Below are 22593 nucleotides of genomic sequence, written 5' to 3'. Positions count from 1 at the left end.
AGGTAGCTTTTTTTCAATTTCTTCATATCAATGTATAGTATTTTAATAAATACATTATCTATATTAATTGTTTTACAGTGTTACACAGTATTAAAATTGAAAGTTAAGAATCGTTAAATTAGTTAGACCAAAGCATTATTAACAACTTACACTTATACTTTAACGTTCTCAAGTCCGGTATTTCAATTGCTGTTGAATTCGAAATCTACGGCGGTTCTCGGTGGTGGGAATAGTAGCAGCTCCGCAGGGCCAGGCTTTTCCAAAAAGACGATAAATTGGTGGTCTTCATTATCATCGTGTATCGTGAGGGAAATAAACAAGGCACGTGATTATGTGCAGGGAATCTTAATTATAGAGAAGAGAGGGCGGTTCCCAAGACTTTCTTTGCCGACCCATCCACATCCCCACCATTACTACTTGTTTGTTATCCAAAACCACTATAAAGCTTGCCCCTCCACCATGGTCTGTCCATCAGTCTCAGCTTAGCGTTAGAACCAAAAGCCAAACTTGCTCTTCACTTTTGGCTTTTGAAGATTTACATAAGAATCCATTTATATATTTATCTTTTATATATGGTTGAATGGTAGTTTAGTTTTGGCGTTTCCCTAGTCTATATAGCACTCGAGCTCTGGTTCTTTGTTTAGGGTTTGGTGGTAAACCCAGGTTTTATAGGGTTTCTTACAAGGTTTTGATCTGTTTTACTTTTTTTTTCTTGATCTTCTTCAATCTAACGTACTGGTGTTAGGGTTTTAGCTAGGGTTATGGAGTGGAGCTCCTTGAAGTCCAATAGAAGATGTTACTGGGTTGATTGAGCTGCTGAGCTATGAATCCCACACTTCTATCTCTATTTTGGTAAAGATGATAGGCTTGTGGCTTCCATATCTCGGGAGCTGCATTACCTGAGTTGCATCATGTTTTGGATTGAAGGGAGCTCTACACCATAGCTTATCTGTCTCTTAACTAGCTAGATCTGTTCCTCTGTCTAGCTTGTGGTAAGTTTCAGCAGATCCATCAAGCTCTGAGAAGCTTTAGCTCCTATCATGAACCATGTGTTACTTTAGATCGTTGGTTTATATTTCAGTCAACTTGTGATTTCATGTACATATATGATGCTTATGCTTTTTTTGGTTTGCAGATCTTGTTCAGTCTTGTATCTCTTAGTACGTATCTCTTCCGGTAGAGATCGGGTTCATGCGTATGATCTATTGGCCATTTGAGATCTTCAATGGCAGATTCATGTTAGTAGATCATTAAAGTAGTCGATGTCTAGATAAATTGAAATTTGGGGTGGGTTTGAGATATTTTTCATAGAGATAGCTGCCTTTTGCTCTAGATTGAGACTCCTGAGATTATTTAAACAGTTGTATGAATCGATACCTAAGCAAAACCTCTACTTTGTGAATTGGGGCCTGTAAACAATCGTTATCATGATGAAAAATCCTTGTCAATCGCTGCATCCATGATGTTAATCTGTCGTTTCTTTAATACAAGTTGTTGAACAGTCTTTTTTCAACTATTTGAATAATTACTGGGCTGGCATTGCATGGCCTAATCAGACTTTGGGCCTAGCTTCTTCCAAAATGCAGTCTTAACTATTAGATGGCTGGGGGGGGGGGCATTGCATGGCCAAATTGCAGCTTGGGCCTCGCACCTCCCGTTACGTGATCTTAGTTATGTAGATCCCTTTTAGCTTTGATGAAATTTGGTTATAATCACCACACATGGCTATAGATGGGAGAAATTTGCAGTAAGATGATGCAAGTAAGAATCTCAACTATAATCCAATTTTGGTCTCAATTTGCAGTAAGATGATATAAGTAAGAATCTCAACTATAACCCAATTTTGGTCTCAATTCAAAATATAATCTCAACTAGCTGCAAATTAGTGAAATTACAAGGAAATATAAAATAAGAATTAGTATAACTGTCAACTCTAAGCATACCACATCAGGTCCTTTGCCAACGACCCATATGACCACTTAGACCGAAAGAACTAGTGATTTGGTCGGAGTCGAGCACAATGCCGTTTACTGGTTTGGAACGGCCAAACAAATTTCTGGGCGAAATTGAAGGTAGCATCAGTTCAACTGCAATATTAGGAGGTATTGGGGTTTCAGGTGAGAGGTCAGATATGCTAAGTGCACCAGATTCATCTTGCTCCCAAAAAACTTCTACCATAAGCCCGTTTGGATTCTCAGAAGAGACTGTTCCCGGAATCCCAACAAACCTAGCTCCTGTAGGAATCTGCATAATCATTGTAATACATTACCAAAAGTAACCAAAATGAAGTAACCAAAATGAAATAAGTGGGTTTACCTGAACCAAGACCCCAGATGTTAAAGTGAGAGTAACCAACCTCCCCTCGGCTGTGGCACTTTCTAGCTCTGCCCGCCTTGCGATATTTAGGAAAACTTCTTCAAGAGTTGCAAGTCCAAGTTGAATGTCAGCTATGCCAAATTCATCTTCTTGATCTTGAAGTTCCGCGAAAAATTTCTGCACTAGGCAATATATATCAGTCCAGCACAAGTAACAATACAAAATCACAACTTCATCAGTGACTTCACTTATTAAGAACTTCTGATAGTTCTGTACCGCCAAAATGCCCTCTCGATTATGAGGAATCACAAAAGTCAGATAGGCTGTTGTCTCTTCTTTTGGTGAAACATCCAAACGCTGAAAGAAGCTTCTCCCATGTTAGAAAAAAATTATGTTACAAGTGCCTGAGAATATGTTAAAATCACTCAAAAGTTAACATACATATTTAAATAACTGCTTCACAGCTTCGTGATGAGATGTTGCAACTTCATCCCCATTTGTGCTTTCTTTGAATCTCACATTAGCAATGAAACCAGTCCCAAATCGTGACTTCAGCCTGATTGAAGTTCCAATGCAGCGGAGCCTACCCTTTGCCATAATTCCTATCCGGTCACCTAATATGTCAGCTTCTTCCATCGAGTGAGTGGTCAGGACGATTGCACGACCTTTCTTTGCATCCTCTATGATGTCCCATACATGCCTTCTAGATATTGGATCCATACCAGTTGTCTGCAGATCATAAACCTAGTTGCGTAAACAAAGCAAGTAGAAGAAGAACTAAAGGGAAAGGTTGCAATGTCCTTACCGGTTCATCTAGGATAACTAACTTCGGATCACCAATAAGGGCTATTGCAACACTCAAGCGACGCTTCATTCCTCCACTGTAACTACCAGCTCTCATTTTGGCTGCATCAGTCAGTTTCACCTCTTCCAGTGACTTCATAGTAGCCTACATTTGAGAAGCATTACTCAACTTATACAGGACCAACAGTCATTCTTTCTCAAAGCATGCAGATGAGCATTGAACAAAAATAAGTGACTATAAGGACAAACATTAATACATTTTCAAGGGAAAAAGAGTAGCACATAGCCACATACCAATTTTATTGATGCTGGAGGAAGGCCTTTGATACTAGCGAATATGTGGAGATGCTCTTGCCCAGACAATGCATCCCAAAGAATATCAAACTATGAATAGAGACAACAAGCGGACAAAGTTAAGTTACTCTAATTTTTTTACCGAGTTAAGTTGCAACACAGTAAAAACAATGAACTATAGGTTTATATAAAAGCATATAGAATATGTATTTGTTTTGAGAGAGAGAGAGAGAGAGAGAGAGAGAGAGAGAGAGAGAGAAGATACCTGTGGACAAACTCCTATCATTTTTCGAATGTTTGCCATGCCGACAGAGCTTCGGGCAGAATTTCCATAGATCAACGCTGTTAACAAGGCAGATTACTATTTTATCATTTCAATATTAACATCATTCCAGAAATTTCCAATTAATGAATTTGAAAAAACAATGATACTATTACCATCTCCTCCAGTCACAGGTGTGATGCCGGTTAAACAATTTATTGCTGTGGTTTTCCCAGCTCCATTGGGTCCAAGTAGACAAAATAACTGATCCTTTGCAAAGTTGACCCATAACCCCTGAACATTGTTCAAAGCTAAATATAGTTACTGAAACATATAAATTGCAGCAGCATTAATTTTGACTTAAAGCAGGTATTTGCCTAAGCAGCTATGTGATGGATGACAATCACATCATTCATCATTCATATACTGAAAAATAGTTAGTGAAACATATGCAGTGCATCTGCATCATATACTGAAAATGAAAAAACAGGGTAGAATGCATGAAACTTAAGTATGCAACAAAATTCGCCCATAGATATATATGTGATAGAGACTGTCGCATCAATCATAACATTCTGCTAGAGGATCTCATAGTCCAAGTACAAAAAGCTAAAGGATGCATTGAATGAAAAATGTAATTAGACTATATCACAAGATTTCCTCCACATGAACCATAGGTTCATAAAAAGATCAACATTCTCTTAAAGATTTGAGTCAAAAATGTTATTTACCTTGAGAGCATGGTATGGTGACGTCCTCTTGCTACAACAGCAACCATGTCTTTTGCCAGGATATGTTTTTACAAGGCCACGTATCTGAACTGCAAGGTTTGGATCAACTGTGCCTTCCTTAGTTTGCTCTTTAACAATGTTCTCCTCTTCAAGGACATCTTCATCGTCTGGAGTAATATGCTCCAATGGTGGAAGTGAACCTATGCAACTACAAATGCCACGCTCTAACCAAAGAGAGGAACAAAGCATCGTGTCACAAGTACCACCCACAAGGGAAAGTTGATCACAAACTGAATTTCAGTATTTTTACCTTCCACTTTGTTTCCACTTTTCCCTGTCCAGTATCCTGGCTTCAGAAAGTAAAAAACTGATTTTCTCACACCAGATACATTTGGGATGATATTGTCGAAGTATATAGCCAATACGAACCAGAGGAAGAATGTAGCCACCAGCCATATATAAATGTCATTCTATCAAAGTTTAAATGAACATATTACAAATCAAAGGAATGTATACGTAATGGTTTGGTTATGAAAACTAATGTGTTTACATACAATTGTTATAACACAATTTTCATCCCCTGGTCCGCAGTTTGCCCTTCTACTCCAGTTAATGCCAGTCTCTTTAGGAGTGGATGTCGCCTCACTGAGTATATATAGAGCCTGGGAAAGAAGTTTAGGTGGAAATAGAGACCACAAGTTTCGTTTAGTCCTAGAAATGCTTTTATTGTATGGATCGTTGTTTGATGTAGATAGCTGCAATGGAAAATTGATCCTGTTATAGAACTAAACTCATAACAAAGACTTTAAGAATCTTGAACTATGGACATCTTGCCTGGATTAAAAAGCCAATCATAAAGATGGAGAAACCGACAGTTGTGGTTGAAGATGACTTTTTTATGAAGGCCGATAACATAAAGGCAAAACCAATCTGTCATCAATTGATGGAAAGGGTGAATATATGTCAGAAACTTATTATATAAAGACAAGGCTATCCAAAGGACAAAATCAGCCAAACTAACTAAGCATATGTGAAAGGAAAGTAACAACTAATAGCAAGAAACAGCCTTACCATATTGAGTTGGAAAAGATAGAAGACAAGGAATAAGACTGCAAAGCTGTTGTTTAAGAAAAAATTAAACCGAAACATCATTCCAAAGAGAACTGTGAAAAGAGCTGAGAGTAGTGTAATAATTCCCTCCCATGCAAGCCAGGAGAACCAGTATGCACTATCATAAAGGCCCATCATTGTCATTGCCTGCAATGCAAAATGAATAGAGAACTTAAATTCACTTAACCGTGGGTGAAAAAACCATTCATCAACTTAACGTGATTACCTGTCGCAGCTTAAGTTCTTTCTCTGTGATCAAAGAAGTCATTTGAAAGACAAAACCAAACATGGCAGCTGCGAAAAAAAACCTTGGTCCCATGTTATCCATTGCAGAAGGCCTCTCCATTGCAGGGTGTGCAAATTCCTTGAATGCAACAACCCAGCTAAATTTTGAATCTGAACAAAGCGTCATATGAGTGCTAAAATTCAACTGGTAACATGCAAGTACAACTTTCTTTAAAGAACACAGAACTGAGAGCAACAAAACATAATACCTCCAATTAGAGACCTAGCAATCTCACGCTCCACAGCAATCTGAAGTGGAATTTGAAATTTGAATGTGGGATCCTCAGTTTTCCCTTGTTTTTCAACAGAAGTAGAATTAGTCTGCAGGCCATAGCTAATCACAGTGGCATTTCTTTCCACAAAATGCAAAGCTCCTGGGCAATACAAAGGATTCTTATACAGCCATTCATCTACTTCAGCCGGGGTTCTAAACGATTTAACCTATACAAACCAAAGCCACAATTAGTGTTATCACATGATTCTTGACATTCCGACTTCCTCATATGTCACACCACATTTTGAGTTTCAGGGATCTCAGAAGGAAAGCCTGAAACAATCAGTATACTCCAAATTTCTGAAAAAGACCAATTAAGCGTAAATTAAAAAAATATTACATACATTTGTCTATATCTCACACAAAGACCAAATTGAGTACCCTGTGACACAGCTTAATTATGTAGCTAGTAAAAAAATTCCAGTTTTTTCATAAATAAAGTTTAAACAAAATAAGCACATAATCCTTATTCTGTGATACCTTTGTCGCCGGGATTGGCCTTCCGGGATTATTAGCCATGATGGCATCGACAACGCTCCAAATCCTAGGGCTCTGATCTCCGCTCCACACGAAATCATAGCACGGCGTTTTGATAGAGAACTTGTCCTCGCAGGGCGGGATCGGCGGCGAAACCAGCGGCTGAGGATCGGTGACGCTCCGGTACGCAGTGGAAGACTGAGTCTGAGCGTCGTAGGCCTTCTGGAAGCAGAAGATGAGGAAGATGAAGAATAAGGGAGAGAGGAGCTGGAGAAAGGTGGCGGTCTTGTTGCGCCATGCGAGGAGGAGGTTCTTGTTGAACAGAGCCTTGAATTGTTGCAGCAGTAGCGGAAAACCGGTCAGTGAACTCATGAGTGTTTCGGAATTTGAGAAACAAGAATTTGGTGTTTTTGTGAGTCAGTGAGGGATGGACTCATGAAGAAGAAGGTCTTTTTACGTACACTCATCTGTTTTTACAAGAAGGCGCGGTTTGTTTGTGTGTGATGTTTGAGCGATGGATTGACGAACTTGCCTTTTTCGTAAAAGGAATTTCTTTCCTTTGGTAATTCTTTCCTTTCGATAAAAAACATGCTTTTGCTTAATTTGGTGGTGAATAATTAAAGCGGATTTGTGAAAATAAGAATGCATTTGAATGGACTTCAATATTAGGAAGTTTAAATTAAATTAAATTTGTTATTTAAAGGAAGAATACTAAAGGATTTGTTGGACATGACTCATCCTGACCATAATGAGGCCTTAATTAGACCTTTTTGAACTTTATCTAATTGGAGAGATTAGGGTGCTGAATGTTATTTGAACGCAATATTGAATATACAAGTAATTCTCGAGTCAAACTCAAATCAGGATCTCTTGATTGAAAAATAAAGACTTAATGGTTGTTGCATAATAAGATTCACCATTTCTGTAGATATGGTCATGGACAATTTCCAACCAATTTTGGAACTTTGGTACAAGAAAATGAAGATGAAAAGGAAATGAACAAATTTAAAGCTTTATTTGATCATATAACCTACTGATCATAAAAGACAACAGTGATATCGGTTACAAATGTTAATTAATTAATTATACATCTTCTTGTAAAAGCAGATCTCAAAGCACTTAGGCACGTCGTCTTGAACATTAACGCGATGTGGTCGTTCATCTACATACATATAAAAGACATTGCAATATTGTTAATTAATCTTTATTCAAATACATAAAAAAAAGAATCAAAAGGAAGGAATTAAGAGCATCGACATGAAGTGGATATCCCATACCAGGCTTAGCGACGATGAATTTGGCAACAATTGAGGTGGCACAGTAACGAGTGCAACCATCAACGACTTCACTAGTGGGGACAAGGGGTGTCTCCGGAAGCTGAGTGGCCCGAGCGCAATGAGAAACACAGCCAGTGAAGCAAGAAGGGTACAACAAAGGAGGGGCAACAAGAGGAGGAAGAATGCTTTTGGAGGGTGAACATGCATTAACACATTTTTTACTACATTGCATGATACCACTCCGTAGTTTTGGTCGTCGGCAGGAGTTCTGTTGTGAGGCGGAGGGTGAGGGGGAGATGCTAGGAATCGGAGGAGACGTCATAGGAGAGGGAGAGGAAGCCGAGAGAGAAATGATGGGTGAGGGGGAGCTGCTAGGAATCGGAGGAGGCGTCATAGGAGAGGGAGAGGAAGCCGAGGGAGAAATGATAAGTGGAGAAGGAGGGGGAGATTTTGGGAATGAGGTTGTGGGAATATCATAGTTAAACTGAAACTGGTTATTGACATTATTCAGAAACTCATCATCGAATACTGGATATTCAAGCCCGTATGGATATTCTTTAGCCAGAGCAAGAACAAGCATGCTCATCAAAACCAAAACCCTAGAATCCATGGCTCTCATCTTTCAATTCTTTAACTTTTCAGCTAGCTTTATTGTTAACCAACAATTTATAGTAGAGGGTGAAGACCCCATTTTCTAATCTATTTATCGGAATGATTTGTACATAATATGAGTTAGGAGTAATAGAGCACAAATTACGTCCTTTGATTTGTTAACTTCAGTCAGATTATAAGGGAAATTATAGAATCAGTGCTAGTTGATTGATAATTTGGATAAACTTTGCATGCAAGATAGTGGAGTACTTACTTTTCGCCTTAATATTGCCCTTCTTTTAGGCATTTTTATTTTATTTGTCTGCTAAAATAATGGTTTCAGTGTTTATTACATGATGAAATTGAAATTAAGTTTCTCCCTGAATTCAGGGAAAAGATACATCCCAGATTAATGGTCTAAACCCTTATATTTCAATAAGTCTAGGGTTGTTCGATTATGTGAGCGATGGGGACTTAACGTTAGTTCCTTTTTTCATATAAAGGGTAGTGGAAAGCTACCAAGTATAGAATAAACTGACCATCTGAGTAAGACTGTAATGACACATTCACTGAATCACATCAATGTTAAAGAGATTTCTAGTTTATTCAAAAAAAAAAGAAAAAAAAAGAGATTTCTAGTTGTGCTCACATAACTAAGAAACTACATGATCTAATTAGGTTCTTGAAATAGGGTGTCACGTGAAATTATAAGTTTAAGGGGCAATTTGTGAAAACCGAAAACATAGGTATAGAATTGTGATTCTTGACATTCTGACTTCCTCACATGTCACACCACATTTTCAGTTTCAGGGATCTCAGAAGGAAAGCCTGAAACAATCAGTACACTCCAAATTTCTGAACAAGAGCAATATTTAAGCCTGAAATTGAAAAAATATTACATGCATCTATCTATATCTCACACAAAGACCGAAACTCCGAATTGACTTCCCTGTGACACAGCTTAATTATGTAGCTAGTCAAAAAGATTCCAGTCTTTTTCATAAATAAAGTTTAAACAAAATAAGCACATAATCCTAATTCTGTGATACCTTTTTTGCCAGGATTGGCCTTCCGGGATTATTAGCCATGATGGCATCAACAACGCTCCGAATCCTAGGGCTCTGATCTCCTCTCCACACGAAATCATAGCACGGCGTTTTGATAGAGAACTTGTCCTCGCAGGGCGGGATCGGCGGCGAAACCAGCGGCTGAGGATCGGTGACGCTCCGGTACGCAGTGGAAGACTGAGTCTGAGCGTCGTAGGCCTTCTGGAAGCAGAAGATGAGGAAGATGAAGAATAAGGGAGAGAGGAGCTGGAGAAAGGTGGCGGTCTTGTTGCGCCATGCGAGGAGGAGGTTCTTGTTGAACAGAGCCTTGAATTGTTGCAGCAGTAGCGGAAAACCGGTCAGTGAACTCATGAGTGTTTCGGAATTTGAGAAACAAGAATTTGGTGTTTTTGTGAGTCAGTGAGGGATGGACTCATGAAGAAGGTCTTTTTACGTACACTCATCTGTTTTTACAAGAAGGCGCGGTTTTGAGCGTTTGGTTTCCGGGGAGTGTGAAACTGGGTTTGTTTGTGTGTGACGTTTAAGCGATGGATTGACGAACTTGCCCTTTTCGTAATAGGAATTTCTTTCCTTTGGTAATTCTTTCCTTTTGATAAAAAACATGCTTTTGCTTAATTTGGTGGTGAATAATTAAAGCGGATTTGTGAAAATAAGAATGCATTTGAATGGACTTCAATATTAGGAAGTTTAAATTAAATTAAATTTGTTATTTAAAGGAAGAATACTAAAGGATTTGTTGGACATGACTCATCCTGACCATAATGAGGCCTTAATTAGACCTTTTTGAACTTTATCTAATTGGAGAGATTAGGGTGCTTTAATCAAAATGTTATTTGAACGCAATATTGAATATACAAGTAATTCTCGAGTCAAACTCAAATCAGGATCTCTTGATTGAAAAATAAAGACTCAATGGTTGTTGCATAATAAGATTCACCATTTTTGTAGATATGGTCATGGACAATTTCCAACCAATTTTGGAACTTTGGTACAAGAAAATGAAGATGAAAAGGAAATGAACAAATTTAAAGCTTTATTTGATCATATAATCTACTGATCATAAAAGACAACAGTGATATCGGTTACAAATGTTAATTAATTAATTATACATCTTCTTGTAAAAGCAGATCTCAAAGCACTTAGGCACGTCGTCTTGAACATTAACGCGATGTGGTCGTTCATCTACATACATATAAAAGACATTGCAATATTGTTAATTAATCTTTATTCAAATACATAAAAAAAGAATCAAAAGGAAGGAATTAAGAGCATCGACATGAAGTGGATATCCCATACCAGGCTTAGCGGCGATGAATTTGGCAACAATGGAGGTGGCACAGTAACGAGTGCAACCATCAACGACTTCACTAGTGGGGACAAGGGGTGTCTCTGGAAGCTGAGTGGCCCGAGTGCAATGAGAAACACAGCCGGTCAAGCAAGAAGGGTACAACATAGGAGGGGCAACAAGAGGAGGAAGAATGCTTTTGGAGGGTGAACATGCATTAACACATTTTTTACTACATTGCATGATACCACTCCGTAGTTTTGGTCGTCGGCAGGAGTTCTGTTGTGAGGCGGAGGGTGAGGGGGAGCTGCTAGGAATCGGAGGAGACGTCATAGGAGAGGGAGAGGAAGCCGAGGGAGAAATGATGGGTGAGGGGGAGCTGCTAGGAATCGGAGGAGACGTCATAGGAGAGGGAGAGGAAGCCAAGGGAGAAATGATAAGTGGAGAAGGAGGGGGAGATTTTGGGAATGGGGTTGTGGGAATATCATAGTTAAACTGAAACTGGTTATTGACATTATTCTGAAACTCATCATCAAATACTGGATATTCAAGCCCGTATGGATATTCTTTAGCTAGAGCAAGAACAAGCATGCTCATCAAAACCAAAACCCTAGAATCCATGGCTCTCATCTTTCAATTCTTTGACTTTTCAGCTAGCTTTATTGTTAACCAACAATTTATAGTAGAGGGTGAAGACCCCCTTTTCTAATCTATTTATCGGAATGATTTGTGCATAATATGAGTTAGGAGTAATAGAGCACAAATTACGTCCTTTGATTTGTTAACTTCAGTCAGATTATAAGGGAAATTATAGAATCAGTGCTAGTTGATTGATAATTTGGATAAACTTTGCATGCAAGATAGTGGAGTACTTACTTTTCGCCTTAATATTGCCCTTATTTTAGGCATTTTTATTTTGTTTGTCTGCTAAAATAATGGTTTCAGTGTTTATTACATGAGGAAATTGGAATTAAGTTTCTCCCTGAATTCAGGGAAAAGATACATCCCAGATTAATGGTCTAAACCCTTATATTTCAATAAGTCTAGGGTTGTTCGATTATGTGATTGACTGTGTGTAAAGCGATGGGGACGAAACATATAAAGGGTATGAAGTATAGAATAAACTGATCCCATCTGAGTAAGACTGTAATGACACATTCACATCAATGTTAAAGAGATTTCTAGTTTATTAAAAAAAGAAGAAGAAGAGATTTCTAGTTGTGCTAGGATGGAGCATGGGATGCCTCAAATCTATATTCTAGTGTCGGAGTCGTCATAAGAAACGCTCAGGGGGCACTTCTGTTGGGTTGCAGTTTATTTGGCTATTATAACTCCTCCATTGAAGCTGAAGCTGCTGCTGTTGTACAAGGACTTACCGAGGCATCACGGCTTCATCTTTTGAACGTTCATGTGGAATGTGACAGCCAATATCGAGGTAATTAATTCTCTTAATATGAAGATTGAGCGAGGCAATTGGAGAATCCATCCTTTGCTTTGAGAGTTTCACCGATTGAAAAATGAGTTCCATCACGTTTCTTGGTCTTGGATCTCAAGAGAAGCTAACCGTATAGCTGATGCAGCGGCCAAGCTAGCCAAAGTGAGGTTATGCACTTTGTATTGGACTAATGGTCCTCCAACCTCCATGCAATTGATTCTCACTAGTGATGGTCTTCCTGGTCCTCCTTAGTACTAGTATTTATACCTATATATTGTGTCTTGGCTTCTTTTGTCATAGACATTGGAACTTTTTTTTTTTGAACCTTTTGTTGTTCTGTGTATTTGGTTGTATGCTTTTTGCCTCTTGGCTATCAATAGATGAATTTCAGACCAAAAAAAGTTGTGCTAACATAACTAAGAAACTACATGATCTAATTAAGTTCTTGAAATAGGGTGTCACGTGAAATTATAAGTTTAAGGGGCAATTTGTGAAAACCGAAAACACAGGTATAGAATTGTGATCTAAGGGTAGCTAGTAATCTAATTTTTCTGGTGTGCATGGTTAGAAGAGATTGGATTAATTGACTGGAGCTGGAATGATATAATCTCTTATTTCAATTCACAACGATATATTAGTACACATTTACTCTTTTGGATTCAAGACGGGATGGCAAACTCTCTTATAGGATACAAAACTAGGACCAATATCGACCAATTATGGATACAATAACACACATATAAGGGTTTGAAACTCGGTTCAACCTCTTCATCTTCTGATTTTAGTTAGGTTATTTGATAGGGAAAAATTCACCAACGATGTCTGGACACTTAGTGGACTTTCAGAATGATACATGAACTTACAAAGTTATCAATGTGATACTTGGACTCATTTTTTCATATCAACGTCGTACCTACTACCAATTTCCATCACGGAGCCGTTAAATTTTGCACGTGCAATGCACGTGAGTCACTTAATGAAGACAAAAAGACCGATTTACCCTCGAGAAAAATTCACTAACGGTGTCTGGACACTTAGAGGACATTCAGAATGATACCTGAACTTACAAAATTATCAATGTGATACCTGGACTCATTTTTTCATATCAACGTCGTACCTACGACCAATTTCCGTCACGGAGCCGTTAAATTTTGCACGTGCGATGCACATGAGTCATTTAATAAAGACTAAAAGACTGATTTACCCTCAAAAGTTTTTTCTTTCCTTTCTTTTCTTTCTTTCTTTATTTATTCTTCTTCTTCTTCTTTTTCGGTTTCTTTATTTTCTCCTTCTCACCTTGCCAACACCACCGCTTTCGGAGAACCCACCATGGAATATGCAGGAAGAAAAATGGGGGAGAGCCACAACAACCTCCACTACTGCGCAATGACGTCGTCCTCCGCTGCTTCTCGATTGGGTTCGGGTATAAGGACTGCTTCTTCCTCCACCGCCAGCGAAATCGTGGAGGCTCGAGGCCACATTCTAAGGGCCACCGACAGGAAGGATCGCCACAGCAAGGTCTACACTGCTAAAGGCCCCAGGGACCATCGCGTCCGGCTCGCCGCCCATACCGCCATTCAATTCTATGACGTGCAAGACCGGCTCGGATACGACCGGCCCATCAAGGCCGTCGATTGGGTCATCAAGAAAGCCAAGGCCGCAATCGACGAGCTTGACGAGCTGCCACCGTGGAACCCGAACTCAATTTCTGTTCAGACAACATCTTATCCGCGGTGCCGATATCCGCCGTGCAGGATACGCAGAACGCGAGCCTCCATTTCTCGATGGTGGAGCCTCCGAGTTCTTTGTCTGCTAATCGGCGAGGCGTAATGGTGGGTAGCAGCGGAGTGGCGGAGCTGGTGAATCAGAACAGCTCGAATTTTCTGCAGGTGAGGATGGTGTGGAGGCCGAAGTTGTTAATCTTTGGCTGCCTACAATTGCTTCTGATCGAAGTTTGGCTAGAGGCCGAAGTTGTCTGCTAGACCGATGAAGTTGCAGGTGAGGATGGTGTGGAGGTGGTGTTGCATGTCATGAACGACGGAGAGGATGACAGGGTGGGATTGGAGCTGTGATTTGAGAGTGGAGGGCTGGCAGGTTCTGAGTTTCTGATCAATGGTGTATAAAAGGGGGTCGGAGGAGAGAACGAGAGTGGTGGTGGCTAAGTCGTCGGCGGCGGCAAAGCCTCAGTGCAATTTCAATTTGCTGTAGGATTTGAAGTGGGGGGAACCATAAACATTTGCGGTGCATGAAGGTGGATTGAGACACAGCGGCGATGTTTGATCGGCAATCGACGGTGGGAATTGGATGAGCAAGATGATTTGAATCTTGATGATTCAAATCAGGGGAAGAAGAAACCAAAAAAAAAGAAGAAGAAAGAAAGAAAGAAAAATAAAGAAAGAAAGAGAGAGAGAAATAAAAGAAAAAGAAAAAAAAACTTTTGAGGGTAAATCGGTCCTTTTGTCTTTATTAAGTTACTCACGTGCAAAATTTAACGGCTCTGTGACGGAAATTGGTCGTAGGTACGACTTTGATATGAAAAAATGAGTCCAGGTATCACATTGATAGCTTTGTAAGTTCAGGTATCATTCTGAAAGTCCCCTAAGTGTCCAGACACCGTTGGTGAATTTTTTCCTAAAACAAATTGAGAGCAGAATGTCTTTTTTGCCCTCATTTTTAGGCTCACGTGCTCACAGTTGACGGAGACGTGACGGAAGTTCGCCAGAGGTACGACGATAATACGAAAAGTAAAGTCTAGGTATCACATTGATAACATTCAGAGTTCAGGTATCATTCTGAAAGTCACCAAAGTGTCCAGACACCGTTGGTGAATTTTTCCCTATTTGATATGATGAAGATGAAGTTTCTTCAGCTGTCAATACATGTATCTAGCTAATAACCACCTCCTTCCTTCTCATCACGGATGTGATAAGATCCATCTTTAATTATTGAGAAATTTTATTAACACATCCCTAAATACTTAATACACATTCCAATTTTTCTACATTTAAAATCAGATTATATGGGTAAATGAAATGACTAAAAATTAAGACATCCATATTAGAAAAGGAACTATAGTTGGAATATATGTTTAATAGCTTTTAATTTTGTTATAAATTCAAGTTGAAACTTTGTCTTGTCACCTAAAGTATGTTTTCTTCATCGAATAGCGTGATTATTAGCGATTATGCATTACAAAATTCTTCCCATGCATATTTGTTTCTTGGTAATTAATAGAAAGAAAATAAAAACTAGTATGATATATATAAACCCTAATTGGAATCTTCTTCTACAAGCTTGACTACTAGTAATTTTGCATTACAAAATCCTTATGATTGTATATGTTGTTTCATGATAACTAATGGAGTGAAAATAACAACAATGTAGTTACAAACCTAGTTGGGTTCCTCTTCATGTGTTCTTGATTATTTTTCAACAATCTTGACAATCAGCAATCTTGAATAACAAAATTCTTAATTGTACATGTTTCATGATAATAATTGAAAGAAAATAAAAATTATTATGATGATTCTGATAATTAAATGCATTTAAATTCATTATGATATATATAGAATGTTGTGATTATGATAAAGTTTAGCATGATGATTTTAATATTGATTTATAGATAGTGAATTTATATAGAATTTTGAGATTTGAGGATAATTTAGGTAGTTTGAGTGGTGTATTTAATAAAATGATAGAATAAGAAATCAAATGGGTGGTGTATTAAGTAAGAGGTGTGTATTAGGTATTTAGAGATGTGCGAATAAAATTTCTCTTAATTATTACGAAATTTTTTTTACAAGCAAAGGTATATAAGATTATAAGGGAAAAAATATTTTAGCCTTAAACAAAAAAAGGAAATTTGTATTAATTGCTTGATTCTCTTAGTAGATATTATTCCCTCTGAAACTAAGCAAGAACAACTTTAACGCATAAAGGGTAGTTTGGGTAGTTCAAACATTCAGCAGTTACAGTCATTTACCAGTGCATTAGAAACGGTAGAAGCAAGAATTCACAATAGCAGTCTAGCACAGAAGACGAGGAGCACACATTTAAGTGATTTGGATACAGTATATATATATTGCTCATTCATACAAGAGGGTTCTTCAAATTATTTCAGGTACCAGTTTGATTTATTGTCTTTGTTCTTATAGTTCTTTTCGTATTATAATTTGAACTTTGTGTTGAATATCTTGTGTAGTGTGACAGACTCTAAATTAAAACTTCTTTGGTGTCAAGATAGAGGAGTAGTCTTGTTTTGGACATCAATGGAGCCGGAGCGTTCCGCTGCGAGCTTCTGGACTCAGTCCAATGCCTTGCTCAGAAAGAGCTTAACATATCAGGTCTTTCTTTCCTTTTAGCCTTCTGTTCAATTGCGCTAGCATTAGAAGATTGGAGTGGCAACGTAGGAATTTTCTTTTATAGTTGGGGGTGTTGATGAAGAAGCTCGCAAGCCAGCTTCTTTTGCTTGCTTGTCCACTTGTCTTAAATTTCTCTGAAACAATTCGTCTAATACTTCTGTCTTAAACTCTTTGCACGTCTCTTGCTCCTCCGCTTTTAATGGCTAAACCGCCTAAACATGAAATTGAGAGAAGCAATTTTCCTTCACTGTTCAATGATCTAAATCTGTTGCTTCATTATTTTAGCTTGATGATATATGATCATAATATGTTTGTGTTCATTTTGCAGAAAAGAAACATCCGCTCCAATATCAGGCTGGTTTTAATACCCTTTTTCTTCATCCTCATTTTGGCTGCCCTCCAAAGTCTGCAGAAGAATGTGAACAAACAGTTATCAAAACCCGATTGTGGATCGTCAGACCAATTTTATCTAACTTTATCTTGTCCCATACCTCAGCCTCAAGAATGGGCTCCATTGTTGCAGTTACCATCTCGAGATTACCGTGCAGTAAGAAGTAGCTTTCTTCCATCTGACTTGCCGGATGAGTCATGCCGGAGTAGGCATGATGAAAGAGGCTACTCCTCCTGCCCGGTAACACTACTTCTTACTGGGAATAATCAGTCTTTAGGAGAAAGTACGTACCAAGATAATTACATGTTTTAATTGATTATTTTGTGTTTGGTTGTTAATTGCCTCATTAGTGGTTTTCTGATGTGCATTTGTTACACAGCTCTGGCTGGAAATATGTTGTTGAATTCTCCCCCGCCGAAATCCGCTGGTGATGGCATGGAATATATAGCGCATAATGTCATGGTGATTATTTGCCAATATTTCTCATTTTGATTACATACTGTAGTCGGTAAATGTTGGATCATTGATTTGCGTTGCAATATGTTTATAAATGTTAAGGGTTCGGATTCCTCACCTCAAGAGAACATGTTTCATGACTATGACTGGTCTATGGATGTTGTGACCATCTATAATGTGCAGCGCCACTGCTCACCAAATTCTTCATTCTATCTTCCAGTTCGAGAAGCAAGTTTGCAACCAAAAATATGTACGTGACTACATAAAATGATAAACACAGTAGTTCTTCAGCTTCGTTGTGTGCAGTACATTATGCTAAACAATTTTCTTTACCTAACTATGCTGTCTTCGATCGAATCTAGTTGTTGAATGTGTTGAAGGTTTGCCTTTGTGGCGCAATACTTCTACCGAAGTAAACAATGAGCTATATAGAGGTTACAGAAATGGGAATTCAGAGGGGAAGATTAATGAAGTACTTGGAGGTACTGCTAACATTCTAGTTACTAATTGTTTGATGTGATGAATATATCAATATGTGATAGTATCATTTAGGGGAAAAAGTACTACTGACACTCATAGTGTGTTTTCTTGCAATGCAGCCTATGATTTCTCCAACTCAGATAAGAATAATTTCAATGTGAGCGTATGGTACAATTCAAGCTTGAAATCTGGAGATGATGATGTTGGCGAGGTGCTGAGCGGGGCTGGGAGTGATTCTAAATTGTTGCGGCTTCCGCGTGCAGTGAATCTGGTATACACAGTTACACACACACAGACAAGCGCATCGTTTGGCTTTTTTGGTTTTTGAGTTTAACTTCCCTATTCTGCTAGGAATTAGTAATCTATTTTCGTACTTATTTGTAAATTTTATTTCAATTATTCACAGGCCTCCAGTGCCTACCTACGGTTCTTGAAAGGTTTTGGAACAAATATGCTGCTTGATTTTGTCAAAGAAATGCCCAAGCTGCAGGAAACCCCATTCCAGATGCCAGATATTGCCTCTATGATTGGTCCACTCTTCTTTACATGGGTTATCTTACTTCTCTTCCCTGTGAGAGCATTCACTGCTTTTCCATATATATTAATTAGCTGCAAGCTTACAACTACTTATGCTATCAAGTAGAGTTTCCCTTAATTTCTTATTAAGCTTCCCAATTTGACTTGAAGGTTGTGATGAAGTCGCTGGTGTACGAAAAACAACAAAAACTCAGAATCATGATGAAAATGCATGGACTTGGTGATGGACCCTATTGGATGATTTCCTATGCCTATTTTCTTACAGTATCTGTAGTGTACATGCTATGTCTTGTTATATCTGGCTCACTTACCGGTATGTATGTACTGCTGTTCTCGCTAGTCTAGCTTCACTTAACTTGTGTACATTTAATTAAATAATTAGTTGATGATGACTTGTTACAGGGTTAAAAATTTTCAGACTACATGACTACACCATCCAGTTTGTTTTCTACTTCTTATATATGAATTTGCAAATAGCGATGGCTTTTCTAGCAGCTGCATTGTTCTCCAACGTTAAGGCTTGTTCAGGTTTGATCATCATGTCCATATCTTTGTATATTGATTCAGTGCATTTCCTAATATGTAAGTAGGCTATCTTTTACATTGACATGATTGCTTGGATGATTACAGTTATAGGTTACATATTGGTCTTTGCAACCGGGCTTTTTGGTTCAGAACTTTTTCAAGCCTTCATAGAAGATCCATCATTCCCTAGTAAGTGGAAATACCCGTTGGTGAAAATGACATATTTTGTACTTAATCTGCTTTTCTTCAATGCTCTTTTTTATTTTTTATTTTTTTACCTATTCTTGTGCGTATGTAGGATACTGGATCATTGTTCTTGAGTTAATTCCTGGCTTGTCTCTGTATCGTGGGTTATATGAGTTTGCAGAATTCACCCCTGAAGCAAGTACTGTGGGGACTGTTGGGATGCGATGGGGAAATTTGAGACACAGCAAGAATGGGATGAGAGAAGTCTTGATTGTCATGTTTGTGGAGTGGTTTGTGCTGATTTTTGTTGCATATAACTTGGATAAACTTACATCATCTGTAAGTGGAAAAAGTCCTCTATTTTTCTTGCAAAGCTGCTTTGGAAAGAATAAAGAACATTCCTCATCTCTTAGGAGTGGGACGCCTAGTGCACAATGGCAGGGATCTACAGTTTCTATTCAGATGGACAAACCTGATGTTACTCAAGAGGTAAATGTTACTTATCTGAATTTTGTTGTCACTCATATGAATCAAAATGAATTGCATAACTATACATTGCATTCCCCTTACAATTGCTCAATTTATTTGCAGATGGAGAAGGTTGAGAGTTTGCTATTGGATCAAGATAGTACAAGTCATGCGATCATCTGCCATGACCTGAAAAAGGTGTATCCAGGAAGAGATGGAAACCCTGAGAAGTTTGCAGTGAAAGGGTTATGTCTTGCTTTGCCACGAGGGGAATGCTTTGGCATGCTTGGTCCCAATGGTGCAGGGAAGACCTCTTTTATTAGCATGGTAAAGTACTATATCAGTTATTCATGGAATAATTGAACTCTCTAAATCTTAAATTATTTAACGACTAGTTACAGCTATCTAGTTTAATCATTTAATTGCATTTAACCTCTGTTTTCTGTCGACATGCAGATGATTGGTCTGACAAAACCAAGCTCTGGTGCGGCATATGTTCATGGTATGGACATTTGGACTCAGATGGATGAAATATATACCAGCATGGGTGTTTGTCCACAGCACGAGTAAGCCAGCCAAGATACTGCAATCAATCAATATTTTTTTTTTTTTGGGTTCTTTTGATTATTTGAAACTAATTTCGTGCTTTTCGGATATTGTTTAGCTTACTATGGGAGAGCCTGACCGGAAGGGAGCATTTGCTGTTTTATGGCAGACTTAAGAATCTCAAAGGTTCTGCCTTAATAGAAGTAAGTCATCATGTACATTCTAACTCGATTCTTACATAGAGATATATTGTCATTGTAAACAAATTAAGTTACATCTTAAGCTTAATTTGTTTACCTGATTCTGGTTGCTGATCAGGCTGTGGAAGAGTCTTTGAAGAGTGTGAATCTGTTCTATGGTGGAGTTGCTGACAAACAGGCTGGGAAGTATAGTGGAGGTATGAAGAGAAGGCTTAGCGTCGCAATTTCACTCATAGGGGATCCGAAGGTATGTGAAAATACCTAAAAGAACACTAGTGCAATATGTTTGATAGAACTGCTTTGACAATGTAATGGATTTATCAAGAAATACACAGGAATTGCTAACGCAGTGTAAACCTCTCCACTAAGGAAACTTCACTGCGTGGCTTTTAACGTAGCCAACACGAAAAATCAATCAAATATGAAACAATAGAGTTTATAGTATACAAGTAGTGTTGTTCATAACAAACACTTTCAATTAGCCAACTGCTAACTTGTTTTACTACTGTTCTAACTCCTAACTGGATCAACACAACATTTTCGCACTTCAATCTTCAATCTTCCTTGCACTCAATCAACTCACTGATCTTGAGAATTAATTATGGAAGTGATAGTATGAAGCAAGCAATGGGAGTTTTTTTCAGTAAACGATTTGAACAAACATGTGCAGTTCAAAGAAGAACAATTTTTCTCTACATGAAAAACTCTACCTCACAAATCAGTTTTAAAACCCTTATATAGAGGAGCAAGACTCCCCCTTTATCAAATTTCTTCTTAATCACCGAATAAGATGAACAAGGAAAGGTTTTAAAACTGTTTTGAATATGCAATCAAAACTTTTCTAATTGTGATCAATATCTCAATCGGATATGCATTTGGAAAACATTTTAAAACAAATGAGATTTTCCAGATCAATTAAAAGCAATGCATATCAATTTAGAATCATGCAAAAAGATATGGATTAAAAGACACCTTTATCTCAAGATCAGTGAGAGTTATTTTTCCTTGATTTTCTCTCCTTGATACGATTCTACAATCTTCATTTAGTTCCCTTGAGTCTCCGAACAAGTAGGAGAGATACTCTCCTAATGCTTTGCAACTTCTGATTTCCTAATAGCTTTAGGAAAGTCATGTGTTGAATAGAATAGTCCAATTTACTTACAGTATGTCTTAAGTTGCTGCTCTATCTCTTAAGTTTGACTACTCTGATCTCTGGCCATGTAAATGTTAGTGTCTGTTCGCCTAGAAAACTATATACATGCTACTTGTTGCAATAATTATACCGTGAAATTTTGTGTGCAGGTTGTTTACATGGATGAGCCTAGTACTGGACTAGATCCAGCTTCAAGAAACCATCTATGGAATGTTGTAAAGGCGGCGAAACAGGACCGAGCAATCCTCTTAACCAGTTATGTCCTCTCCCAATATTATTATTGGTCACTGTATGAATTGTCAATGAATGATATTGCCTGTATAAGTTAATTTCACTAATAAAGCAAGCTTGTTTGCACATGATGTTCAGCACATTCCATGGAAGAGGCAGAGGTTCTCTGTGATCGACTAGGAATTTTTGTAGATGGCAGATTGCAGTGTATTGGAAATCCGAAAGAGGTAAATCATACTCGATAAGTTCATCTCTTATATTTTACGTATTTTAATCTAAACTCATTTCCCCACTCACCGCAGCTGAAGGCTAGATATGGAGGATCGTATATCTTCACAATGACCACAAGTGGGGATCATGAGGAAGAAGTGGAGAAGATGGTTCGGACGATCTCACCCAACGCCAACAAGGTATACCGACTCTCAGGGACACAGAAGTTTGAGCTGCCCAAAAATGAGGTCACTATCGCCCATGTCTTCCAAGCTGTGGAGGCTGCAAAGCGGCAATTCCCAGTGTTCGCTTGGGGTCTCACTGACACTACTTTGGAGGATGTCTTCATCAAGGTTGCTACAACCGCTTCACAGTAGTGTTCGCCCATACTACTTGATAGAATCCAAGCGTAATGTTAATATGAAATGATTGATGCAACATCTAGGAGAAACTAGATAGTAGACAGAGTTTACACCATAAGCCTTAAACCTTGTGCTGGTTTTCAAATGTTGGCTCTCTTTTGACCATAAGAATGATTTCATGCGTTTAGATTGTATCATATCTCACTGGCTCATCCTCTTTAACTGAGTTATGCTACTGAATCTACTGAGATGTCAAAGTAACAAAAGCACTACATTTCA

At 38.3% G+C, this 22593-nt stretch overlaps 3 protein-coding genes across 4 annotated transcripts; 1 reads left to right on the top strand and 2 right to left on the bottom strand.

Annotated features, from left to right (window-relative positions):
• Positions 1–1947: 1947 nt before the first annotated feature.
• Positions 1948–6980, bottom strand: LOC112180614 (ABC transporter A family member 2). The gene is made up of 16 exons (XM_024319169.2): positions 6557–6980; positions 6012–6243; positions 5744–5913; positions 5479–5664; positions 5242–5337; positions 4962–5162; positions 4718–4877; positions 4408–4631; positions 3853–3970; positions 3680–3756; positions 3415–3504; positions 3122–3265; positions 2758–3045; positions 2593–2673; positions 2317–2493; positions 1948–2244 (listed from the first exon to the last, which is right to left on the bottom strand). Exons 1-16 carry the CDS (start codon positions 6923–6925, stop codon positions 1948–1950), a joined length of 2910 nt encoding a protein of 969 aa, XP_024174937.1. The 5' UTR covers positions 6926–6980.
• A 3607-nt stretch (positions 6981–10587) lies between these two features.
• LOC121050503 (leucine-rich repeat extensin-like protein 5) lies at positions 10588–11592 on the bottom strand. The gene is made up of 2 exons (XM_040510594.1): positions 10785–11592; positions 10588–10670 (listed from the first exon to the last, which is right to left on the bottom strand). The coding sequence occupies exons 1-2, from the start codon at positions 11401–11403 to the stop codon at positions 10588–10590; spliced, it is 702 nt and encodes a 233-aa protein (XP_040366528.1). The 5' UTR covers positions 11404–11592.
• Positions 11593–16277: 4685 nt separating this feature from the next.
• Positions 16278–22574, top strand: LOC112180050 (ABC transporter A family member 8). 2 transcript variants are annotated; one of them, XM_040512140.1, is made up of 19 exons: positions 16278–16328; positions 16410–16551; positions 16898–17243; positions 17340–17422; positions 17519–17666; positions 17779–17898; positions 18016–18167; positions 18303–18467; positions 18584–18746; positions 18836–18961; positions 19064–19147; positions 19326–19633; positions 19736–19939; positions 20069–20178; positions 20277–20361; positions 20477–20605; positions 21661–21766; positions 21881–21969; positions 22045–22574. In XM_040512140.1, exons 2-19 carry the CDS (start codon positions 16477–16479, stop codon positions 22327–22329), a joined length of 2778 nt encoding a protein of 925 aa, XP_040368074.1. In that variant the 5' UTR covers positions 16278–16328; positions 16410–16476; the 3' UTR covers positions 22330–22574. The 2 variants fall into 2 exon arrangements, with proteins under 2 accessions (XP_040368074.1, XP_024174318.1); XM_024318550.2 differs by having other exon boundaries at positions 19257–19633.
• Positions 22575–22593: the final 19 nt, after the last annotated feature.

Source organism: Rosa chinensis, chromosome 7 (genome assembly GCF_002994745.2).
Source record: "Rosa chinensis cultivar Old Blush chromosome 7, RchiOBHm-V2, whole genome shotgun sequence".
In the NCBI taxonomy this organism is placed as follows: domain Eukaryota; kingdom Viridiplantae; phylum Streptophyta; class Magnoliopsida; order Rosales; family Rosaceae; genus Rosa; species Rosa chinensis.
Note: the sequence above shows the minus strand (reverse complement) of the source record. Positions and strands in the feature narration are given on the sequence as shown.